Raw genomic sequence first — 25,019 nt, forward strand, 5'->3', positions numbered from 1 at the left:
AGCAATAATATCATTACACTCTGCTTAACTTGGTGTTTCATATTCTATGTTGAATAACTTGCTTACCATGAAGATCAGCTTTAAAACAATTTGTTTATCTAGTGCTTCTCTCTTCAGTTGGCTCTCTCTTTCAACTGACTCACTGACTAGGCAGGCTAACGAGAGAGTCACTGTAGAGTGACAGGCTAGCGTGAGAGTCACTGTAGAGAGAGAGAGCGTGAAGCAATCACTAGAGTAAGCGACTCCCTCGGGCCAAAACAAGCACACCCCTTGACTATAAATACATGAATACAAAATGCCAAAGATTAAGCTACCATATAGTATCTACCAGTATCTACCATACAGTCTCTCACATTCTCCCATTCTCCCACATTTCTGGTTGGCAACACAGGGAACCCAGACAAAAGCAAAAAACTTTACTATTAATACAGAAAGTATTACCCCTTTATGTCAGCAACTTGTTTTATTTTTATTTGATGTTACAGACAAACTAGGACCAACAATAGTAGCCAAATGCCTCTGACTTTCTTAGAAACTTGCCCATACTGGCATATAAATTAAACAATATAATACCAACCAACCTCTTTTGACCTTTGGGGGTTTATTTATTTGATGCATTATACTGCTATTGTACCATGCTACCATTTATCATAATTGTGCTTTACCATGGTAGTATAATGCAGGTTTAAACCATGATTCTTCCATGATCCACATCTATACTATTGTATTTATGACGCAATACCATAGTATTATTTAGGTGCAAGGCAGTACCATCATACTTCAAGGCTAAAACCATGGTACATTTCCATGCTTCAGATCAGTACCATGGTATATATGATGCCATACCATGGTAATATTTAGGTACAATGGTAGTACCATGGTAGTACCATCATACTTCAAGGCTAAAACCATGATGTATTTCCATGATTCAGACTATAGCATGGTATAAGTGAAAGTACCATAGTAGTATCATGGTACATTTTTGTAAGGGATAGTACCCGTAGCAGGGTGTGGAATAGAGATGGTGATAAGGTACAGGGGGATGTGTCTGACAGTCACATTAGCAGATGGAGAGTGATTCACTGAGCTGCACCTGTCAGCATTTGACCCAAACAGGGCAAGATGTGGAGCCCAGCCCCAGCCTAACACGCTCAGAACCTCTCAACCATGATTGATAAGTGGGAATTAAAATCTCTCCTTGAGGGAGGGACAGCTTTCTTACATTTCCTCTAAAATCCATATGTTCTAAAGCAGGGTGCAGTAGCATACTGTAGTAACATAACTACCTAGAATCCTGATGGCAGGTTCTCATGCAGTTTGAGAGGCCATTTTCAGACATGTGGTTGTGCAATGGTGTGCTATGTTTGGCTACTTTAACAATGCTACTGTAATTTGTCAAGCTCACAACGGCCCAGAGGAATTAGTGTGAATATTAGCGAGTGACGAATCGTCTTAATTGATTGACCAGATTAATGATTGTCTGTCTGCACAAACTGATGGTTTGTTGTGAGTGTGTGGGTGGCAACAGTTTGTGATTGATAGAACACATTCAATCAGAGGGCAGAGATGGGTTCTCTGTTTTTTTCTGATTCATTTTCTTTTAAGATGTTTATCTTAACAATAGGCAGGGTGGTATCTTCAGATTTTGGTGTGTTTGATAACAAGCCTTTAAAATCAACCATATGGTTTTTACAGACACTGTCATAACCAGAAACTATCGCATTTCACAGATTAACCACGGTCAAAAGGAGTGAATGATCAGAGAAGATTTGGATTGAATACCTACTGAAGTATACTGGTGGAAATCTATGGAATTATAGAATGTGTATTATCTAATTGTAATTGGTTATGTGTATCCCTTCCATTGAATAACCAATGCATCAGAAGATATTTGCAAATCACATTGGTTTCTGTTTACTGTTAGGATCATGGGCAAATGTGGAATCCGTGTGGCTGGTGTTGTAATATGTCACAATATATACCTATAATTATTTCTGTCTACATTCTGCCTGTTTTACAGCTAGTGTACCAGTGTTACAAAATGAATGGTGTTAGTACTACTGCAGTCACTGATTATCTTACCAATGGCTTCCCCTTTGAATCCTCTGTATTGAGTCCACAGAGAAAGACACTAAATGAGATCATCTCAATTGCAGTGTTAAATTCTTACGACAGCCCCAATTTATCTAATTGCACCACAGCAGTGTGGTGCATTAGCTCTGTTCCGCTATGTTACAATGACGACTGTACACATGCACGATAATCTCATTCATTGCAATGGATTGCTCTGCAGAAAATGTATGTCATTAGTAGCCTACCAAACTGATACTCAGCACTATTGTCCCTCTAATCACTCTTACATCAATGCAAATGTCATCGAAAATCTAATCAAACACTTTAGAGCCCATGAGCTCATCTTGTGCAACTTTTCTATAGGCTATAGGCCCATGAAAACAGTGATGGCCTCTATTAAAAAGAGGACGATCCCATCAGCTTTCTAGGCCTACTAAATGTATTTCTCAACTTTCCTAGAATTTAGCAAATATTAAGCACATTGCTTATCTTTTACAACAGGAGTATAGCCTACCTGGCTGGAATGAAAATGAACCACAGGAAAAGCGTCCTCCATTCACTATTTAAGTGCAGAGATGACATATTTCTTCCCCTGTTTCGAGACAGGTGCATGATACTGGTCCATTCTAAATCGAAATGAATTCCACACATATATTATTTAGTATACTGTATGTAAAGACAAAATTAAATCAAGAATAGTCTGATGGGTGACAATATTAGCCTATCACTTGTGAATTATATATTATCACTTGTGAATGATGCCCAGCTTAAGGCAAGAAACAATGCCTTTTTTTGTGACTTTTTCGAATCATAGTCGCACACCTCATGTAGCCTAGCCCATAGGTCTATATGTTTTGATAAGGTTTGTATCACAACTAAAGTGGCCAAATAACTTCTTAAAATTAAGCACATTAATCCGCTTTACAACGGGTGTAGAGCCTAACTGGCATACATACTGTATGCAGCGCGTGACTTTCAAGTTGGGTTAAGAACATTTTCACCATAAAAATGCACCTTTATCATAAAAGCATTACATGCATAATCCCATTGGTTGTCACTTTTAAAAATGGTGTGTTCCCGCATTGCTGCGCTTAAAATGTGAAGAAATAGCCGAATAAGAAAGAAACGTCCCTTTTTCAGGACCCTGTCTTTCAAAGATAATTCGTAAAAAATCCAACTAACTTCACAGATCTACATTGTAAAGGGTTTAGACACTGTTTCCCATGCTTGTTCAATTAACTATAAACAATGAATGAACTTCTTAACTAGGTAATCTGAATTTTGCTATTGTTTTGCTATTGTTTTAACTCCTAATTAAATCTCCAGGGTGATTACCAGGATTTCCTTTGAACATGCACCTGTGGAACGGTCGTTAAGACACTAACAGCTTACAGACGGTATGCAATTAAGGTCACAGTTATGAAAACTTAGGACACTAAAGAGGCCTTTCTACTGACTCTGACAAACACAAAAAGAAAGATGCCCAGGGTCCCTGCTCATCTGCGTTAACATGCCTTAAGGCATGCTGTAAGGAGGCATGAGGACTGCAGATGTGGCCAGGGCAATAAATTGCAATGTCCGTAATGTGAGATGCCTAAGACAGCGCTACAGGGAGACAGGATGGACAGCTGATCGTCCTCGCAGTGGCAGACCACGTGTAACAACACCTGCACAGGATCGGTACATCCGAACATCACACCTGCGGGACAGGTACAGGACGGCAACAACAACTGCCCGAGTTACACCAGGAACGCACAATCCCTCCATCAGTGCTCAGACTGTCCGCAATAGGCTGAGAGAGGCTGGACTGAGGGCTTGTAGGCCTGTTGTAAGGCAGGTCCACACCAGACATCACCGGATACAAAGTCGCCTATGGGCACAAACCCACCGTCGCTGGACCAGACAGGACTGCCAAAAAGTGCTCTTCACTGAAGAGTCGCGGTTTTGTCTCACCAGGGGTGATGGTCGGATTCGCGATTTTTGCCGAAGGAATGATGTTTACACCGAGGCCTGTACTCTGAGCTTGTTGTCATTGCAGGCAATCTCAACGCTGTGCATTACAGAAAAGACATCCTCCTCTCTCATGTAGTACCCTTCCTGCAGGCTCATCCTGATATGACCCTCCAGCATGACAATGCCACCAGCCATACTGCTCATTCTGTGCGTGATTTCCTGCAAGACAGGAATGTCAGTGTTCTGCCATGGCCAGCGAAGAGCCCGGATCTCAATCCCATTGAGCACGTCTGGGACCTGTTGGATCGGATGGTGAGGGCTAGGGCCATTCCCACCAGAAATGTCTGGGAACTTGCAGGTGCCTTGGTGGAAGAGTGGGGTAACATCTCACTGCAAGAACTGGCAAATCTGGTGCAGTCCATGAGGAGGAGATGCACTGCAGTACTTAATGCAGCTGGTGGCCACACCAGATACTGACTGTTACTTTAGATTTTGACCCCCCTTTGTTCAGGGACTCATTATTCCATTTCTGTTAGTCACATGTCTGTGGAACTTGTTCAGTTTATGTCTCAGTTGTTGAGTCTTGTTATGTTCACACAAATATTTACACATATTAAATTTGCTGAAAATAAACGCAGTTGACAGTGAGAGGACGTTTCTTTTTTTGCTGAGTTTAGTTTATCAACATTTTCAGCTAAACGTTCGGAACTATTGCATCAAGCGCATTGCGGGAAAAGTTTTTTTTTAAGCTAATGGTTGTATTCATTTGGAATATTTATTTCTAGGTCAACTTTTGTACTATGGGGGATAGTAGATTGACATAAGCTAGTGCTTTTCCTGTTCATTAGGCCTACTCGTCTTGTTGGCTGACTAAAAGTAAATGTATGTTCAATATGCACCTCGGAATTGGATAAGGACGCGCACTGTTGCTTCCCTGATGTGTATGTCTTCACTTGTAGTCTGTGACAAAGACACGATCACGTGAGGGAGAGCCGTGTGAGTGAGATGAGAGGTGCTTCGGAGCAGGCAGCACTCAGGGAGAAGGGCTGCAAAAGGCATGGATTTGTTTAGGTTGTTTTATGGCCACACAAAGGGAATGCCGCCGGGAAATTCGAGGCATTATCAAATGCTTCTCAAATTATGAATGAGAGACTGACGAAGTGTGTACAGCCTGCACAAAAAACAAAGCAGAGCTCATGCCTTCAAGCAACTTTTTTCAAATCATCATTAGTTGCATCATGCAGCCTTACAATGTATTTAAAATCAAAACATATAGCCCAACTAGTGTAGCCCACAGCCATAAGGCATAGCCAGATCAGGACCTAACATAAGGACAACTTAGAGGATGCTATTCTCTTCTTCTGAAATAGACAACATTTTCTTCAAATCACGTTTCTTTAGACCTGTCTAAAATAAACAATAGGTTTATTGTGAAGGTGTAGACTATATTACATGGATTTATTAGACTTTTTGGCTTGTAGTGGATGTCAGGAGATGCTAAATGTGTTTATGTTAATTAACTGTCAATTACCTTGAGACCAAAAGTTATTTGCTTGACAATCACCGGCTGACAAAATTTTGTCCATCACCACAGCCCTACTAATGACATGCACTGTGTTTATTAGGTGTGCTTGAAATTCACCCCCCCACACAAATGCATTATTGCTTTTCGACTGTAATTTTTTTTTCAGGTTTTCTACCCATGCTGAAAACGTCTTGCCATAGTACTTAAAACAGGGATGGGTACCTTTGATGGGGGTGATGGGGGTGAGGGTGACCCCCACCAAAAAATCTGAAACTCATCATGGGGGGGGGCCGCAGTGGCTCGTGGGTCTGCGTCCCCACATCCATACCCACACATATAGTCAGCACTCGCGTTTTGGGGGCCATAAGCAAAATTCTAAGTTTTAGAGTTAATTTCCTGGAATTCTACACATTTCGCCATGGGGCGGAAAGAAACATTTTCAGTTTTGCAGGTAATTTCCTGCCATTCTACACATTTTGCCATAGGATGGAGAGAACTGTTTGCAGTTTTTAATGTGACACCTGACTGAGAATGACTAGCAAAATCAATGGGGCCCCCCCGGTCAGTAATTCAACCATGATTACTACAAGTTGAGATAGCTGGCCACAAGATTAACTAACAGTTTAAACAATGTTAGCTGACATAGGCTAATTGAGAGACTGTCAGTGACTGACATAAGAAGAGATAAACTGCTGATGCACAACCAAATTTCAAAATTGCACCTTGTGCATTCTACTATTCTAATTCTCAACAGTAAGTTGAAACCCTGACGGAGTTCCGGAATAAGGCCTGCAGTTGAACGGACATGAAGAGTCAGATACTCGCGGCATATGAATGACAGGGTCGTCCACTCTAGTGAGAACATTTAGGAGTCATTATTCCATCAGTATCATCCTTGCCAGTGCCTCTGAAGACCTCTGCCTGTTAGAGAGAGGCTTGTCTGTAATGTGACTGAAATATTTGTATAGCCTTTATTCCAGGAGAAAATGAACACGGCATCTTCTTTTTACACTGACCCTTACAGAAAAAGCACCTAATTTCATATGTGGAAAATCACATGATTTCATGTGAAATTTCACATGTGAAATCTTGTAAAAGTATGTGTTTTTGGAACACTTCCAAATCAAATCAAATCAAATGTTATTTGTCACCTGTGCCGAATACAACAGGTGTAGACTTTACAGCGAAATGCTTACTTACTAACCCTTGACCAACAATGCAGTTTTAAGAAAAATAAGTGTTAAGAAAGTATTTACTAAAACAAACTGAAGTAAAAAAATAAAATAATAATAATAATTAAAGAGCAACAATATAGGAACAGTAACGAGGTTATATACAGGGGGTACCGGTACAGAGCCAATATGCGGGGGGCACAGGTTAGTCAATGTAATTAAGGTAATATGTACAGTACATGTAGGTAAAGTGACTATGCATAGATAATAAAAAGAGCGTAGCAGCAGTGTAAAAAGGGGGTGGGGGGGTCAATTTAAAAAGTCTGGGTAACCATTTGATAAGCTGTTCAGAAGTCTTATGGCTTTGGGGTAGAAGCTGTTAAGAAGCCTTTTGGACCTAGATTTGGCTCTTGCTGTGCGGTAGCAGAGAGAACAGTCTATGACTAGGGTGGCTGGAGTCTTTGGTCATTTTTAGGGCTTTCCTCTGACACCGCCTGGTATATACTGTAAGTCCTGGATAGCAGGAAGCTTGGCCCCAGTGATGTACTGGGCCGTACACACTACCCTCTGTAGTGCCTTGCGGTCGGAGGCCGAACAGTTGCCATATCAGGTGGTGATGCAACCAGTTCTTTGGTAATGTGGACACCAAGGAACTTGAAACTCTCAACCTGCTTCACTACAGCCCCGTCGATGAGAATTGGGGATGTGCTCGCCCCTCCTTTTCCTGTAGTCCACGATCATTGTCTTGATCATGTTGAGGGAGAGGTTGTTATCCTGGCACCACACTGCTAGGTCTCTGACCTCCTCCCTATAGGCTGTCTCATCATTGTTGGTGATCAGGCCCACAACTGTTTAGTCGTCGGCAAACTTAATGATGGTGTTGGAGTCGTGCTTGGCCATGCATTCATGGGTGAACAGGAGGCACAGGAGGGGACTGAGCACGCACCGCTGAGGGGCCCCGTGTTGAGGATCAGCGTGGCAGATGTGTTGTTACCTACCCTTTCCACCTTGGGGTACCACCAAGAAGTCCAGGATCCAGTTGCAGAGGGAGGTGTTTAGTCCCAGGGTCCTTAGCTTAGTGATATTTTGAGGGCACTATGGTGTTGAACGCTGAGCTGAAGTCAATGAATAGCATTCTCACGTAGGTGTTCCTTTTGTCCAGGTGGGAAAGGGCAGTGTGGAGTGCAATAGAGATTGCATCATCTGTGGATCTGTTGGGAATGTATGCAAATTGGAGTGGGTCAATCAAAATAAATTGTATTTGTCACATGCGCCGAATACAACAGGTGTAGACCTTACCATGAAATGCTTAATTCCAAGCCCTTAACCAACAACGCAGTTCAAGAAATAGAGTTAAGAAAATGTTTACTAAATAAACTATTGAGTCAATGTGCGGAGGTACACTTTAGTCGAGGTAATTTGTACATGTAGGTAGGGGTAAAGTGATTCTTGTCTACAGCTGCTCAATAAGTGCCCCTCTGTGCGATGCATTAGAAAACCTCTCTGGTCTTTGTGGTTGAATCTGTGTTTGAAATTCACTGCTTGACTGTGGGACCTTACACATAATTGTATGTGTGGGTTACAGAGATGAGGTAGTCATTAAAAAATGATATTAAACACGATTATTGCACACATAGTCCATGCATGTGACAAATACAATTTGATTTTATATTCTAATAATTAACTGCAATTAATGTAGAAAAGTAATTGACTTAAATGGGTTCATTTTCTGTTTTGTACTTTCTGTGCTGTAATTTCAACCACTGAGTTCCTCTACTAAACTGTCCAACCGAACTTGTGATTGCCAAGCCAGTGGGGAGTACAAAGGAACTTTGAGCTGCTGAGGGTTCAGGTCATGGGTGATTCATTCGAATGTGAAGGTGCCTCTGGGAAAATAGGTCCCTCAATCCCCTAAATGCCTCCAAGTAGCTTGTTTGGTAGTCAAGTCCATCTCTCCCTCTCTCATCAATGTCTCTGTTTCCCCCATTTCCTTCTCTCACCCCCCTGCTGTTTTTGGTCCTGTCATTTCAAGAATTTCCATTTATATCTCCCCGATTGTCTCTTTCTCTCCTCACTCTCTCTCTCCCTCTCTTCCTTCTCTATTTTCAACCCCTCATCACACTCTTTAGTTGCCCCAGTGCTCCTGATTTACAATGTCTTAATGTAGTCCTGTGCTGGGAGTCGGCAGATAAATGTCCCATTTGTCACATTAATAGTCCCTCCACGCCAGCGTCCTAGTATGACTCCATCCACAGTCCATCCCCCTACCTCATCCTATGCCCCCCCCCCATCCTTGTGTGCTGCTTGGCGGATCAGAGCAACATTGCTATAGCTGATCTTCCTGATTTCTGATGCATTTTTTGTCCAGCTATAGTTTCTTTCTCCCTTTTGTCATGTGTAACCACACTCCGTGCTCTATAGTCATTCGTCATTGTTTAACCTTCTGTATTGTTCTAGGTGGCTGGTCTTTGTGCATTGTAATGCTTTTGTTTTGGATTTCACGTCATTATGAGCATGCGAGTCTCTCTAAGCATTTCAAAGAGATTACACTTAATTGGGTGATTTTTAACAAACAGTGGGCACACATTTAATTACTGTTACATTCCATTAGCGCTTTGTTTGTGCCCAGATAAAGGATAAAAAGAGGCCTGTTGACTATATGACAAATGTTGACTTGAATTCCAAATGTGGTGATCATGTTTTTCGTGTTCAAATAAGATTAGTAGTAGAGGATTATATTTGGTATGTATAGATTGTAACTCTACACAGATATGGCTCTACCATCAGCCACAAATAAAGCTCCTCATTTCTCTAGTCTGGAATTTGCTGCAGAAGTTTTAGATTGCACAGAATATTTTCTGGTGATACTAGACTCTGAAATTCAGTGTAAAATCTGCCTACAAGGGAGAGGACCTGTTTAGTTGACCGGACAGCTATTTATACATTTTATGGGGCAGAGAGCAGTACCTTTACTCATGAAATGATCAGGTGCACTGACTATACTCATTGATGCAAGACAAGTATTCATTAACCCAAGGCCTGGTTGACTGAAGTTTTCCTGCCTTATTAAGACTGAATCAGAGTCCCCTGTTAATTAGACTTATACTGTAGGTGTCTCCTATGAGTTTATGTGTGTAGGTGAGAGTGTGAGATTGTGTGAAGTTTAGAAGATCTACAGCTCCTACACTAACCAAACTTCTTCAACTTATGACTGTACATTTTATTTTATATTTTAACAAAGACATCCACTTGTGTACTTGGCAGCCAGCAGCTTTCAAGCACTGGTAAATGTACATTAATATGTTTTAATGCCTCCAAGCTCATTTACAACCCTTACAACTAGCACGATACTTCATAACACTTCATAACCAGAAGCTCACTGACATATGTGCAACATTCATCAAATATTTACTACTACTTATAATGGGCAGCTTATCAGGGTAAATTTGAAGCCATAGATGTTAAGACTCTGTATAAATATTTTACTGTACTTTCAGTAATTCGTCCCAACAGACATCTTGAACTTTTTTAAAAGGATCTTACTGAGATTTTCTCCAAAGCACACACACATAAACAAACAGCAAGAGGAAGTGGTGGCTGGACCAACTATGTCAGAAACTACAAGTATTACAAAAATGGATTTGTATGTTAATCTGGGTGACACAGATTTCAGAGATGACATGTTTCTGTGGTGGTGGTGGGGAGGGGTGAGGGGGTGCAAAAGGGAAAGAGGGATTTATTACTTAACTTGCTATAGTACTTGTGCATTTTTTTGGTGATATTAAAGGGATGTTTTGTTTACTTTTCTACAGGCCCTACCCGCCCTTTCACCCATCCTCTTCCTGTTGTCCCAATGCCCATGGCTGTATGTGCCCTCAGTTCCTTCCCTGCCCATACCCTGGCCTGCTCTACTTTTCTCTGCCCATGTCCTGCCTTGCCCTACTGGGTTCTACCCTACCAATGTCCTGCACTGCTGTGCCCTGTCCTGACCTGCCCTTTAACTGTGGCTCCTCCACCTCACATAATTCCTGAAGCCATAAGTCCCTTTTAAATTCCCTTCTCCAGCAGTTTGATCTTCAGGGGGCATTTTCTTATCTATCTTTATTATCTCCATCTTTATCTGTGTTATTTCTACAAACAGAACGCACTTTTACTTTTATTTGACTCGTACTGATTCCACGTGCTCTATGCTGTCTAATTGAATTGTCTGAAGTTTGTTTCATCATGTCCCTCTCATCCTTGTCCCTCTTTAGCCTGTGAGCTGATGAACCAAGGCATACTGGCACTGGTAACATCTACAGGCTGTGCATCCGCCAACGCCCTCCAGTCCTTGACCGACGCCATGCACATACCCCACCTGTTTATTCAGAGAAACGGCCAGGGCACGCCTCGCACCGCCTGCCACCTCAACCCAAGTCCTGACGGGGAGAGCTACACCCTGGCCGCCCGCCCGCCTGTACGCCTCAACGACGTCATGCTCACCCTGGTCACTGAGCTGCGCTGGCAGAAGTTCATCATCTTCTATGATGCTGACTATGGTGAGTGGGGGAAAGGGGTGGGGTATAGGGTGAGTGGGGGAGAGAGGTGGGGTATAGGGTGAGTGGGGGTTGGTGGGTGTGCTGAAAACACAGTTGAGTATTGTGTGACCATTACAGTTTTTATTTTTTGTATGTGTGACCTTCTAAAGACCAGCTCTCCAATGGGGAAGGCCAGTACAATATTAAGGATGAGGATGATGATGAGGATGATGAGGATGATGATGATGATGATGATGATGATGATGATGATGATGATGATGATGATGATGATGATGATGATGACCATAACCGCAGTAGCCAACTAGCAGTAATCAATAGGATTTTTTTTCTTCCCTTAATACGATATTGTTGTTTTGGACAATGCACAAAGCTGACCAATATTTGAAGGGAGAGTAAATAAAATATTTACTGCTACTTATAATGGACAGTTTATCAGGGTACATTTGAAGCCATAGATGTTAAGACTCTGTAATTCATCCCAACAGACATCTTTAACTTTAAAAAAAAGATCTTACTGAGATTTTCTCCAAAGCACACATACATAAACAAACAGCAGGAGGAAGTGGTGGCTGGACGAACTATGTCAGAAACTACAAGTATTACACACGTTGATTTGTATGTGGAGGGCCAGTACGATATTAATGATGAAGATGATGATGATGATAACCGTGGTAGCCAACTAGCAGTAATCATTAGGAGACATTTTCTTCTCCCTTTAACTATCTTGTTCTTTTGGACAATGCACAAAGCTGATAATTGTTTAAAGGGATAGTGCGACATTATTTACACTGAACAAAAATATAAACGCAACAAGCAACAATTTCAAAGATTTTACTGAGTTACAGTTCATATAAGGAAATCAGTCAATTTAAATTAATTCAATTAATCTATGGATTTCACATGACTGGGAATACAGATATGCATCTTATGGTAGGGGCGTGGATCAGAAAACCAGTCAGTATCTGGTGTGACCACCATTTGCCTCATCCAGCGCGACACATCTCCTTCACATAATCAGCTAGCGGGATATACGCTGCACCGGCAAGATAGAACAGCACACTCCGGTAAGACGAGGGGGGGGCGGTCTGTGCATATTTGTAGACAACGACTGGTGCACGATATCTAAGGAGGTATCTAGATTTTGCTCGCCTGAAGTAGAGTATATTGTGATAAATTGCAGGCCACACTACTTGCCTAGAGAGTTTTCAGCTATACTTTTCGTGGCTGTTTATTTAAAACCACAGACAGATGCTGGCACTAAGACCGCACTCAGTCAGCTGTATAAGGAAATAAGCAAACAGGAAACCACTCACCCAGAGGCGGTGCTCCTAGTGGCCGGAGACTTTAATGCAGGGAAACTTAAATCAGTTCTACCAAATTACTATCAACATGTTAAATGTGCAACCAGACGGAAAACATTTCTAGATCACATGTACACCACAAAGAGGGACCATAGTCCCTATGCCCAAGAACACAAAGGCAACCTGCCTAAATGACTACAGACCCGTAGCATTCACGTCCGTAGCCATGAAGTGCTTTGAAAGGTTGGTAATGGCTCACATCAACACAATTATCCCAGAAACCCTAGACCCACTCCAATTTGCATACCGCCCAAACAGATCCACAGACAATGCTGTGGATCTCTAATCTCTATTGCACTCCACACTGCCCTTTCCCACCTGGACAAAAGGAACACATATGTGAGAATGTTATTCATTGACTACAGCTCAGCGTTCAACACCATAGTACCCTCAAAGGTCATCACTAAGCTAAGGATCCTGGGACTAAACACCTCCCTATGCAACTGGATCCTGGACTTCTTGACGGGCCGCCCCAGGTGGTGAGGGTAGGTAGGAACACATCTGCCACGCTGATCCTCAACACCGGATCTCCCCAGGGGTGCATGCTCAGTCCCCTCCTGTACTCCCTGTTCACCCATGACCAGGCCTGACTCCAACACCATCCTTAAGTTTGCAGACAACACAACAGTGGTAGGCCTGATCACCGACAATGACGAGACAGCCTATAGGGAGAAGGGTCAGAGACCTGGCCGGGTGGTGCCAGAATAACAACCTATCCCTCAACGTAACCAAGACTAAGGAGATGATTGTGGACTACAGGAAAAGGAGGACCAAGCACGCCCCCATTCTCATCAACGGGGCTGTAGTGGAGCAGGTTGAGAGATTCAAGTTCCTTAGTGTCCACATCAACAACAAACTAGAATGGTCCAAACACACCAAGACAGTCGTGAAGAGGGCACGACAAAGTCTATTCCCCCTCAGGAAACTAAAAAGATTTGGCATGGGTCCTGAGATCCTCAAAAGTTTCTACAGCTGCAACATCGAGAGCATCCTGACTGGTTGCATCACTGCCTGGTACGGCAATTGCTCGGCCTCCGACCACAAGGAGTTACAGAGGGTAGTGCGTACTGCCCAGTACATCACTGGGGCTAAGCTGCCATCCAGGACCTCCACCCCAATCATGGACTGTTCTCTCTACTACCGCATGGCAAGCGGTACCGGAGTGCCAAGTCTAGGACAAAAAGGCTTCTCAACAGTTTTTACCCCCAAGCCATAAGACTCCTGAACAGGTAACCAAATGGCTAACCGGACCCCTCTTCTTACCCTGCTGCTACTCTCTGTTTATCATATATGCATAGTCACTTTAACTATACATTCATGTACATACTACCTCAATTGGGCCGACCAACCAGTGCTCCCGCACATTGCCTAACCGGGCTATCTGCATTGTGTCCTGCCACCCACCACCCACCAACCCCTCTTTTACGCTACTGCTACTCTCTGTTGATCATATATGCATAGTCACTTTAACCTGTCTAGGACTTTAACCCCGTTCCGCTAGTGGAACCCCTCGCCAACAGCCAATAAAATTGCAGGGCGCCAAATACAAATCAACAGAAATCTCATAAATCAAATTTCTCAAACATACAAGTATTAGGCACCATTTTAAAGATACAATTCTCGTTAATCCAGCCACAGTGTCTGATTTCAAAAATGCTTTACAGCGAAAGCTCCACAAACGATTATGTTAAGTCACCACCAAGTCACAGATAAACCCAGCCATTTTTCCCGCCAAAGAGAGGAGTCACAGCCTCCCGGGTGGCGCAGTGGTCTAGGGCACTGCATCGCAGTGCTATGCTGCGCCACCAGAGTCTGGGTTCGCGCCCAGGCTCTGTCGCAGCCGGCCGCGAACGGGAGGTCCGTGGGGCGACGCACAATTGGCTTAGCGTCGTCCGGGTTAGGGAGGGTTTGGCCGGTAGGGATATCCTTGTCTCATCGCGCTCCAGCGACTCCTGTGGCGGGCCGGGCGCAGTGCGCGCTAACTGAGGGGGGCGGGTGCACGGTGTTTCCTCCGACACATTGGTGCGGCTGGCTTCCGGGTTGGAGGCGCGCTGTGTTAAGAAGCAGTGCGGCTGGTTGGGTTGTGCTTCGGAGGACGCATGACTTTCGACCTTCGTCTCTCCCGAGCCCGTACGGGAGTTGTAGCGATGAGACAAGATAGTAATTACTAGCGATTGGATACCACGAAAAATTGGGGAGAAAAGGGGATAAAAATTAAAAAAAAAAAAAAAAAAAAAAAAAAGAGAGGAGTCACAAAAAGCACAAATAGAGATAAAATGAATCACTAACCTTTGATGATCTTCATCAGATGACACTCATAGGACTTCATGTTACACAATACATGTATGTTTTGTTCGGTAAAGTTCATATTTATATCCAAAAATCGTATTTTACATTGGCGTGTTAGATTCAGTAGTTCCAAAACATGCAGTGACATTGCAGAGACACATGAATTCAAAGAAATACTCATAATAAATGTTGATGAAAATACAGCTATTATACATGAAACTTTAGATACACTTCTTAATGCAACCGCTGTGTCAGATTTCAAAAAAACTTGACGGAAAAAGCATAATCTGAGAACGGCGCTCAGAGCCCAAACCAGCCAGAGAAATATCCGCCATGTTGGGTAGTCAACATTATTCATATTATTCATATATAAATATTCACTTACCTTTGATGATCTTCATCAGAATGCACTCCCATGAATCGCAGTTCCACAATAAATGCTTGTTTTGTTTGATAATGTCCATCATTTATGTCCAATAGCTTCTTTTGTTAGGGAGTTTGGTAAACAATTCAAAAGCGCGATCTAGTCCATTCGGACTAAACGTTCAAAAAGTTATATTACAATGCTGCCCCCTATCCCAAACAAGTTAACCATATCTACATGTACATATTACCTCAATTAGCCTGACTAACCGGTGTCTGTATGTAGCCTCGCTACTTTTCTAGCCTCGCTACTGTATATAGCCTGTCTTTTTACTGTTGTTTCATTTCTTTACGTACCTATTGTTCACCTAATAAATTTTTTGCACTATTGGTTAGAGCCTGTAAGTAAGCATTTCACTGTAAGGTCTACAGCTGTTGTATTCAGCGCTCGTGACAAATTAACTTTGATTTTATTTTATTTGATCAGACTGTTGATTGTGGCCTGTGGGGTGTTGTCTCACTCCTCTTCAATGGCTGTGCCAAGTTGCTGGATATTGGCAGGAACTGGAACAAGCTGTCGTACACATCCATCCAGAGCATCCCAAACATGCTCAATGGGTGATATGTCTGGTGAGTATGCAGCCATGAGAGAACTGGCACATTTTCAGCTACCAGGAATTGTGTACAGATCCTTGCGACATGGAGCCGTGCATTATTATGCTGAAACGAGGTGATGGCAGCAGATGAATGGCACGACAATGGGCCTCAGGATCTCTTCACGATATCACTGTGCATTCAAATTGCCATCGATAAAATGCAATTGTGTTTGTTGTCCATAGATTATGCCTGCCCATACCATAACCCTACCGCCACCATGGGGCACCCAGCAAACCGCTTGTCATACGACACCATACACGCTGTATGCCTTACACATCTGCCTGGTAGAGTTGAAAACGTGAAGAGCACACTTCTCAAGCATGCCAGTGGCCATCGAAGGGGAGCATTTGCCCACTGAAGTTGGTTACGACGCCAAATTGCAGTATGGTCAAGACTGCACGCAGCTGAGCTTCCCTGAGATGGTTTCTGACAGTTTGTGCAGAAATGTTTCAGTTGTGCAAACCCACAGTTTTATCAGCTGTCCGGGTGGTTGGTCTCAGATGATCCTGCAGGTGAAGAAGCCGAATGTGGAGGTCCTGGGCTGGCATGCTTACACTTGGTCTGCGGTTGTGAGGCCGGTTCGACGTACTGCTAAATTCTCCAAAACAATGTTGGAGGCGGCTTATGGCAACAGCTCTTGTGGACATTCCTGCAGTCATCATCCCAATTTTACGCTCTCTCACATCTGTGGCATTGTGTTGTGTGACAAAACTGTACATTTTAGAGTGACCTTTTATTGTCCCCAGCACAAGGTGCACCTGTGCAATGATCATGCTGTTTAATCAGCTTCTTGACATGCCACATCTGTCAGGTGGATGGATTATCTTGGTAAAAGATAAATGCTCACTAACAGGGATGTAAACAAATTTGGCCACTGGGATCTTTTATTTCAACTCATGAAACATGGGACCAACACTTTACATGTGTTGTAAAAGGCTCCCGAGTGGCGCAACAGTCAAAGGCACTGCATATCAGTGCTAGAGGCATCACTATAGACCCTGGTTTGATCCCAGGCTGTGTCACAACCCACCATGATTGGGAGTCCCATAGGGTGATGCACAATTGTCTGGGTTAAGGGAGGGTTTGGCTGGGGTAGGCCATCATTGTAAAATAAGAATTTGTTCTTAACTGACTTGCCTAGTAAAAATAAAAACATGTTGTGTTTATATTTTTTTCAGTGTCCTTAGCCAGAGTCAGATTAATTCATGGATACCATTTTTATGTCTCTGTGTGCATTTTGAAGGAAGTTGAAGGTAGTTACTGGAGCCATTGATTCCAATTGCACTCATTAGTATGTTCTGTTTACAATGAAAGGCACATCTGAACTGCCAGGATGAAAATATTTTCGAGCTCAGTATTTCTGCTCCAATGCCTTTAATTACAGTTTCATTATTAAGTTGTTTTAGGTGCTACTGAAGCATAGTTTAAATATTACTCCCTGTCAACATCTGTAAATCATTCCAATGAAATCACTTCTTAAACGATCATCACTACAGGCTCTCATGGTGTTATCAGCATAATATCATTAGTAAATCTCCTCATATCACAGTATAGGTAAATAATATATCAGGGATCTCCATAACGAGTTATGAAGATCAGTGTTTAGTGATTCATAACATTTAGAAACATTTTCAAAGCCAAATACTGACTCGTAGAGGGGATCAACGTTTCCAGCATCACATTCATGTTGATTGCCCAAAAGTTGTGGTAAATCCTTGGCCATGTTAATATTAAAGGTGTAATCTGTCATTTTATGTATGTTTTTATGCACTGCACGCTGATTGGGTTAGATGGAATGTACGTTTTTCATGTGTGCATTTGTTAGTTGAAACCTATCCTAGGCAGCCGATAGTGGGCTAAACATGGTGTGCAACATCCTAAGTTGTCAGAAAAAACATAGTGGTGGGAAATTGTGTTTTATTAAAACAGTACACATACTGTATCTTTCCAGTTTTTTTCAACTTCCCGCCATTAAAGCTAGTTAAGGAGGGAAATGATGCCTTTTTAGCCTGAATGGAGGATGCTTTATGTACAAGCCGGTCCACGGGGAGTACGAGTGTATTACTAGCTGGGCACATCAATCCTAGATGATAGTGCAGATCTAGCGCCCACTATCGGCTGCCTAGGCTAGTTGAAACCTTGATTGCTTGTGCATTTCATTCTATGGCCACAGGGAAAAGAGTAATAACAGATTGCGCTCTTGACGCTGTACTTGGACAAGCTAGTCTTCATTAGCTGCATGATGACATTATGACATCAGAGTGCATTTCTGTTTTCTCATATCCTTATTTCTATTTCATAAATCTCACCTATAACTCCCTTTAGGCTAGACCTTTTTTGACCCACTTTTAGAACACGGCAAGCTTTAGAATGAGCAATGAATCGCTGAGGGCACTAACTGTTGTACAGAAGTTGTACACACATACATAGCTGTTTGACACTAGACTGCTACCTGTGGTAGGGATACCTTATCATGGACTCTTGCTTCACACACTTTCAGTAGACACCTTTCATACAGATGATTAGGTATTCGTTTTCCTGTTATAACTCAACAGCATTTTGGCTGAATAAGATGCAAATAATCAGGGATAAGAGTACACAAGAAGTATGACTAGCCACCATGTTAATTCTGAGTTTAACCAGGTCCCATAATGTTAAATAATGAATAAAGAGACCGGTTTTGATGAGGCAGCCTACTTAGCTAATTATGCTCATTAAGATCAGCAACCCTGACATCCACATTCCTTGAGTTACACTCTTTAACTCAATTTAATAAATGTAGTATCTAATTAGAACAGGTATTTCAGAGCAGTCAAAATACTGTCAGTGCCTACCCATTTTTTACCAAAAACTTAATGCGCAGACAAATATGTCACATGAGGCTGTATCCAGTAGTTTCAAAGTTTTAGTCAGGGAACAGAGATGTTGAATTTAAAGTATTAATTGAGCTGGTGAGGAATGATTAGTGAATCCAAGTTAGCTCACTGAAGTAAATGGGTGATTGATTTAGCCAATTTAAGTGGAATGAAGACTGAAATACCCTTGGGCTTTGTCGATTGCAGTGCAGTACACTTTGTTATTTGCTGGGAGATTTGGTCTAAAGCAGGTATTCCCAAACTGGGGAGGCTACAATGCAATGCCGTAGGGGGTACGCCAAATAAAAATGTGATTCACATTTAAAAATTTAAAAAACGGTCAATTTCTATTGTACAATGGGGCTATACATTTGGGTGAGGTTTTGCCGGGGGTACACGCAATGCCGCCGGGGGTACGCCAAACACAAAAGGTGATTCAAATAAAAAATGTATACATTTATATTTTCCAACGGGGCTATACATTTGGGTAAGTTTTCACTGCCAAAAATAAAATGAAACCATCTAGTGTTCAGCAAAATAACAACACAATGTCAAATAGCCTAGTCAAATAATTAACATCCAATCACGTTAACAGTTACTCTCTCGCAGGAATTCCACTAACGGTCTGTATGTAGCCAAACGTAGCTGCTGCTCATGTTGGTATCTGTACTGATAGTGCAAAAGCCATGACAGGGAGACATAGTGGAGTGGTAACGCGCGTGCAAGCAGTTGCTCCCGACGCCACTTGGGTACATTGCAGCATCCACCGAGAGGCTCTTGCTGCCAAGGGAATGCCTGACAGCTTGAAATACGTTTTGGACATTACAGTGAAAATGGTTAACTTTGTAAATTAAAGCAAGGCCCCTGAACTCTCATGTATTTTCTGCACTATGCAATGATATGGGCAGCGACCATGTAACGCTTTAACAGCATACAGATGTGCACTGGTTATCAAGGGGCAAAGTATTGACACGTTTTTTTAAATTGAGAGACAAGCTTAAGGTTTTCTTTACTGACCGCTTGCATGATGGCCTATAAGGGTGACGTTTTTTCACGCCTGAATGATCTGAATCTAGGATTACAGGGACTCTCCTCAACTATATTCAATGTGCAGGACAAAATTGAGGCTATGATTAAGAAGTTGGAGCTCTTCTCTGTCTGCATTAACAAGGACAACACATGTCTTTCCATCATTGTATGATTTTCTGTGTGCAAATGAACTCAAGTTTATGGACAATGTCAAATGTGATACAGCGAAGCACCTGTGTGAGTTGGGTGTGCAATTACGCAGGTACTTTCCCGAAGCTGATGACACAAACAACTGGATTCGTTGTCCCTTTCATGCCCTGCCTCCAGTCCACTTGCTGATATCTGAACAAGAGAGCCTCATAGAAATTGCAACAAGCGATTCTATAAAAATGTAATTTAATCAGAAGCCACTGTCAGATTTTTGGATTGGGCTGCGCTCAGAGTATCCTGCCTTGGAAAATCACGCTATCAAGACACTGATGCACTTTGCAACCATGTACCTATGTGAGAGTGGATTCTCGGCCCTCACAAGCATGAAAACTAAATACAGGCACAGACTGTGTGTGGAAATTATTTAAGACTGAGATTCTCTCCAATACAACCCAACATTGCAGAGTTATGTGCATCCTTTCAAGCACACTCTTCTCATTAACTTGTGGTGAGGTATTCACCATTTTCAATGAACAAATAAGATTTTATATGTAAGATGGTTAAATAAAGAGAAAAATTATTGATTATTATAATATTATTATTTGTGCCCTGGTCCTATAAGAGCTCTTTGCCACTTCCCACGAGTCGGGTTGTGACAAAAACTCACACTCATTCTTATGAGAGAGAGGTATGTGGCAGGGTCTACAGTCAATCACGGACAACAAAAGGAAAACCAGCCCCGTCACGGACCACAATGTCTTGCTCCCAGACAAACGAAACAACTTCTTTGAGGACAATACAGTGCCACTGACACAGCCCACTACCAAAACCTGCGGGCTCTCCTTCACTGCAGCCAACGTGAGTAAAACATTTAAATGTGTTAACCCTCGCAAGGCTGCCGGCCCAGACGGCATCCCCAGCCCTGTCCTCAGGGCATGCGCAGACCAGCTGGCTGGTGTGTTTACGGACATATTCAATCAATCCTTATCCCAGTCTGCTATTCCCACATGCTTCAAGAGGGCCACCATTGTTCCTGTTCCCATAAAAGCAAAGGTAACTGAGCTCAATGACTATCGCCCCGTAGCACTCACTTCTGTCATCATGAAGTGCTTTGAGAGACTAGTCAAGGACCATATCACCTCCACCCTACCTGACACCCTAGACCCACTCCAATTTGCTTACCGCCCCAATAGGTCCATAGAAGATGCAATCGCAATCACACTGCACACTGCCCTAACCCATCTGGACAAGAGGAATACCTATGTAAGAGTGCTGTTCATCGACTACAGCTCAGCATTTAACACCATAGTACCCTCCAAGCTCATCATTAAGTTCGAAACCCTAGGTCTCGACCCCGCCCTGTGCATGGCTGTTGACGAGGTGAGACGCTATCGTCCCAATACCCTAGAGAGGTTTTAAACAATGCCACTTTACATAATGTTCACATATCCTACATTACTCATCTCATAGGTATATACTGTACTCTATACCATCTACTGCATCTTGCCTATGCCGTTTGGCCATCGCTCATTCATATATTTCTATGTACATATTCTTATTCATTTCTTTACACTTGTGTGTATAAGGTAGTTGTTGTGAAATTGTTAGGTTAGATTACTTGTTACATATTACTGCATGGTCGGAACAAGAAGCACAAGCATTTCGCTACACTCCCATTAACCTCTCTAGGGTATATGGGACGGTAGCGTCTCACCTCGTCAACAGCCAGTGAAACTGCAGGGCGCCAAATTCAAAACAACAGAAATCCCATAATTAAAATTCCTCAAACATACTTTTGTTTTACACCATTTTAAAGATACACTTGTTGTAAATCCAGCCACAGTGTCCGATTTCAAATAGGCTTTACGACGAAAGCAAACCAAACGATTATGTTAGGTGAGTGCCTATTCACAGAAAAACACAGCCATTTTTCCAGCCAAAGAGAGGAGTCACAAAAAGCAGAAATATAGATAAAATGAATCACTGACCTTTGATGATCTTCATCAGATGACACTCATAGGACTTCATGTTACACAATACATGTATGTTTTGTTCGGTAAAGTTCATATTTATATCCAAAAATCTCAGTTTACATTGGCGCGTTATGTTCAGTAGTTCCAAAACATCCGGTGATTTTGCAGAGAGCCACATCAATTTACAGAAATAGTCATCATAAATGTTGATGAAAATACAAGTGTTACACATTGAATTTTAGATCCACTTCTCCTTAATGCAACCACTGTGTCAGTGTTTTTTTTTTAATTACGGAAAAAGCAAACCATGCAATAATCTGAGTACGGCGCTAAGATGACAAATCAACCCAAAGAGATATCCGCCATGTTGGAGTCAACAGAAGTCAAAAGTAGCATTATAAATATTCACTTACCTTTGATCATCTTCATCAGATTACACTCACAGGAATCCCAGTTCCACAATAACTGTTTGTATTGTTCGATAATGTCCATAATTTATGTCCAAATTCCTCCTTGTTGTTCGCGCATTCAGTACACAATCTAAACTCACGACGCGCGTGCAAGTCCAGCGGAAAGTACGGACGAAAGTCCAAAAAGTTACGTTACAGTCCGTAGAAACATGTCAATCTTTAGGATGTTTTTAACATAAATCTTCAATAATGTTCCAACCGGAGAATGCCTTTGTCTTCAGAAAAGCAAATGGAACAGAGCTCGCTCTCACGTGAACGAGCGTCACGAGCTCAAAGCATTCTGCCAGACCTCTGACTCATTCCCATCTCATTCGGGCCCCACTTCACAGTAGAAGCCTCAAACAAGGTTCTATAGACTGTTGACATCTAGTGGAAGCCTTGGGAAGTGCAACCTGACCCCATTTCCACTATCTTGGATAAGCAAAGAGTTGAAAACCTACAAAACTCAGATTTCCCACTTCCTGGTTGGATTTTTTCTCAGGTTTTTGCCTGCCATATGAGTTCTGTTATACTCACAGACATCATTCAAGCAGTTTTAGAAACTTCGGAGTGTTTCCTATCCAAATCTACTAATAATATGCATATCCCAGTTTACTCTGGGCACGCTTTTCATCCGGACGTGAAAATACTGCCCCCTACCCCAAAGAAGTTAACATCTGCTAACCATGTGTATGTGACAAATAACATTTGATTTGATGTTTAATAAATGTATATTGTGTGTGTGGCAGGCTTACAATGATGGCAAAAAACAACATTTGAGAGTGCGCTGACCCTGTTGCTAGACGGGATACGCAGCTGGAGGTTAAATGTTTGAAGGAGTACGGGACTATAAACAGTTTGGGAATCTCTTGTTTAAAGGATATCATAGGGAATTGTGGTTTGCAGTTCTACTAGTTCCGCAAGTGTGACAGCCACTTTACAACTGTGTCCTGATTGTGTTGACCTGCTTGCTTTACTTGTCACCTACCCTGCATGAGCATCAGTGGCGGTCAGTTCTGTTCAAGATTAGGGAGGACGATACATTTTTTATGAGCATGTCCTTATTTCTATTACAGCATATTGGATGACGGTCATTCATATTGCATTCACCCAGCTCAATGTAACATTGATAAGTTTAGGCTACTTTCATAGCAGCCACATACAGCATTATCACTTTGCTCATTGTATAATTCCTTCTCGCATCTGCGTGCTCTCCTCCGCTCACCTTTTCCCTTCAATTGTGAACATCAGTGCACAACACAACAGCTGTCTGTGAAGAGGCGCAAAAACTTCATACCATAACAGCTAACTGCTACACATTGTCAGCATATTAACATTTTAGTCAACAAACTAGAACGCGTTACTAAACCCACAGTCCAATACATGGGAACAATCACGCAGTACAGTCTACATCAAGCAGTTTAGCAGTTACACCGGCAGGCCCCGGTGGCAATAAATTAATAAAACCTAAAGCTTACCTTGACTTAGAAGAGTTGCAGTGTTGGATAGCCTTAGCCAGCTAACTAACATGAATAGCATTCATCTCTGTTTGAGTCAGGTTGTTGAGTAGGCTAAATTAGATGCATTAGCTAAGTAAGTGAAGGTAAATTAAGAAGAAAACATATACAACGAAATCTCTCTCTCTTTCTCTCTGCTTCTTCTCCTTAATTTTTGAAGAAATGTATACTTAAAAAACTGTTCAACTATTGTTTTTCTCTCTTTGAGTCAACTACTCACCACACTATGCACTGCAGTGCTAGCTAGCTGTAGCTTATGTGTTCAATACTACATTCATTCTCTGATCCTTTGATTGGATAGAGAATATGTTAGTTCATATTGCAAGAGCTCTGATAGGTTGGAGGACGACCTCAGGAAGTCGTCTTAATTATTGTGTAAGTCTATGGAAGGGGATGAAAACCATGAGCCTCCTAGGTTTTGTATTGAAGTCAATGTACCCAGTGGAGGATGGAAAATTGCTGTCCCCCGGCAAAACCATGGTGCTACCCTTGAAGGTGCTGTTGAGGCTTCTGTAGACCTTCATTGCAAAACAGTGTATTTTAATCAGTTATTTGGTGACGTGAATATATTTACTATAGTTTTAACTAAAAAGGATATTTGTATTTTTCTGAAATTCACAAAGTTGGATGGTCCTCTGCTTTCTCCTCTGAGGAGCCTCCACTGATGAGCACTGATGGTTGAAAGACCTAGGCTTCCAACACATTTATTTCACCTATCAAGTTACTTCAGATTGCTGCTCACGAAGGAAAGAAGACAAGTGATTTAAGAACATATAATGTTCTCTGAGTGTGATTGTGTCAAAACACCTCTCCACTTCTTCTGCCTCTTGTCTATCTATAGTCTGAGGAGTAAGCAGCCGGCCATTGATGCTCTAGAAGGTCTTTCACAAAAGCAGCAAAGCAGCACATTAATACCTGGAGAGTATTACTGAGGACAATGAAATATGTGGAGGGGGTTGAGGGAACTATAGCTGTAGCAGGGTGCTTCTATACGGTATCTAGATATAAATATAAGACAGAGACCCTATGTTAACGCTACAATAGGTTGTGTGACAGCACTGCTATGTTAACCCTGACAATTACATTCAATGTTTTGACTGCAACCGGTGGATGAG

At 42.2% G+C, this 25,019-nt stretch overlaps 1 protein-coding gene across 2 annotated transcripts in view; it reads left to right on the forward strand.

Moving 5' to 3' along the window:
- Nucleotides 1–25,019, forward strand: part of LOC139562290 (glutamate receptor ionotropic, delta-1-like) — a 365,031-nt gene that overhangs the window by 207,831 nt on the left and 132,181 nt on the right. For both annotated transcript variants that reach the window (XM_071379865.1, XM_071379866.1), the window contains exon 3: nt 10,977–11,261. In XM_071379865.1, coding sequence (XP_071235966.1) covers nt 10,977–11,261 — 285 coding nt within the window. The remainder of the gene's footprint in view (nt 1–10,976; nt 11,262–25,019) is intronic.

Source organism: Salvelinus alpinus, chromosome 32 (assembly GCF_045679555.1).
Source record: "Salvelinus alpinus chromosome 32, SLU_Salpinus.1, whole genome shotgun sequence".
Classification (NCBI taxonomy): domain Eukaryota; kingdom Metazoa; phylum Chordata; class Actinopteri; order Salmoniformes; family Salmonidae; genus Salvelinus; species Salvelinus alpinus.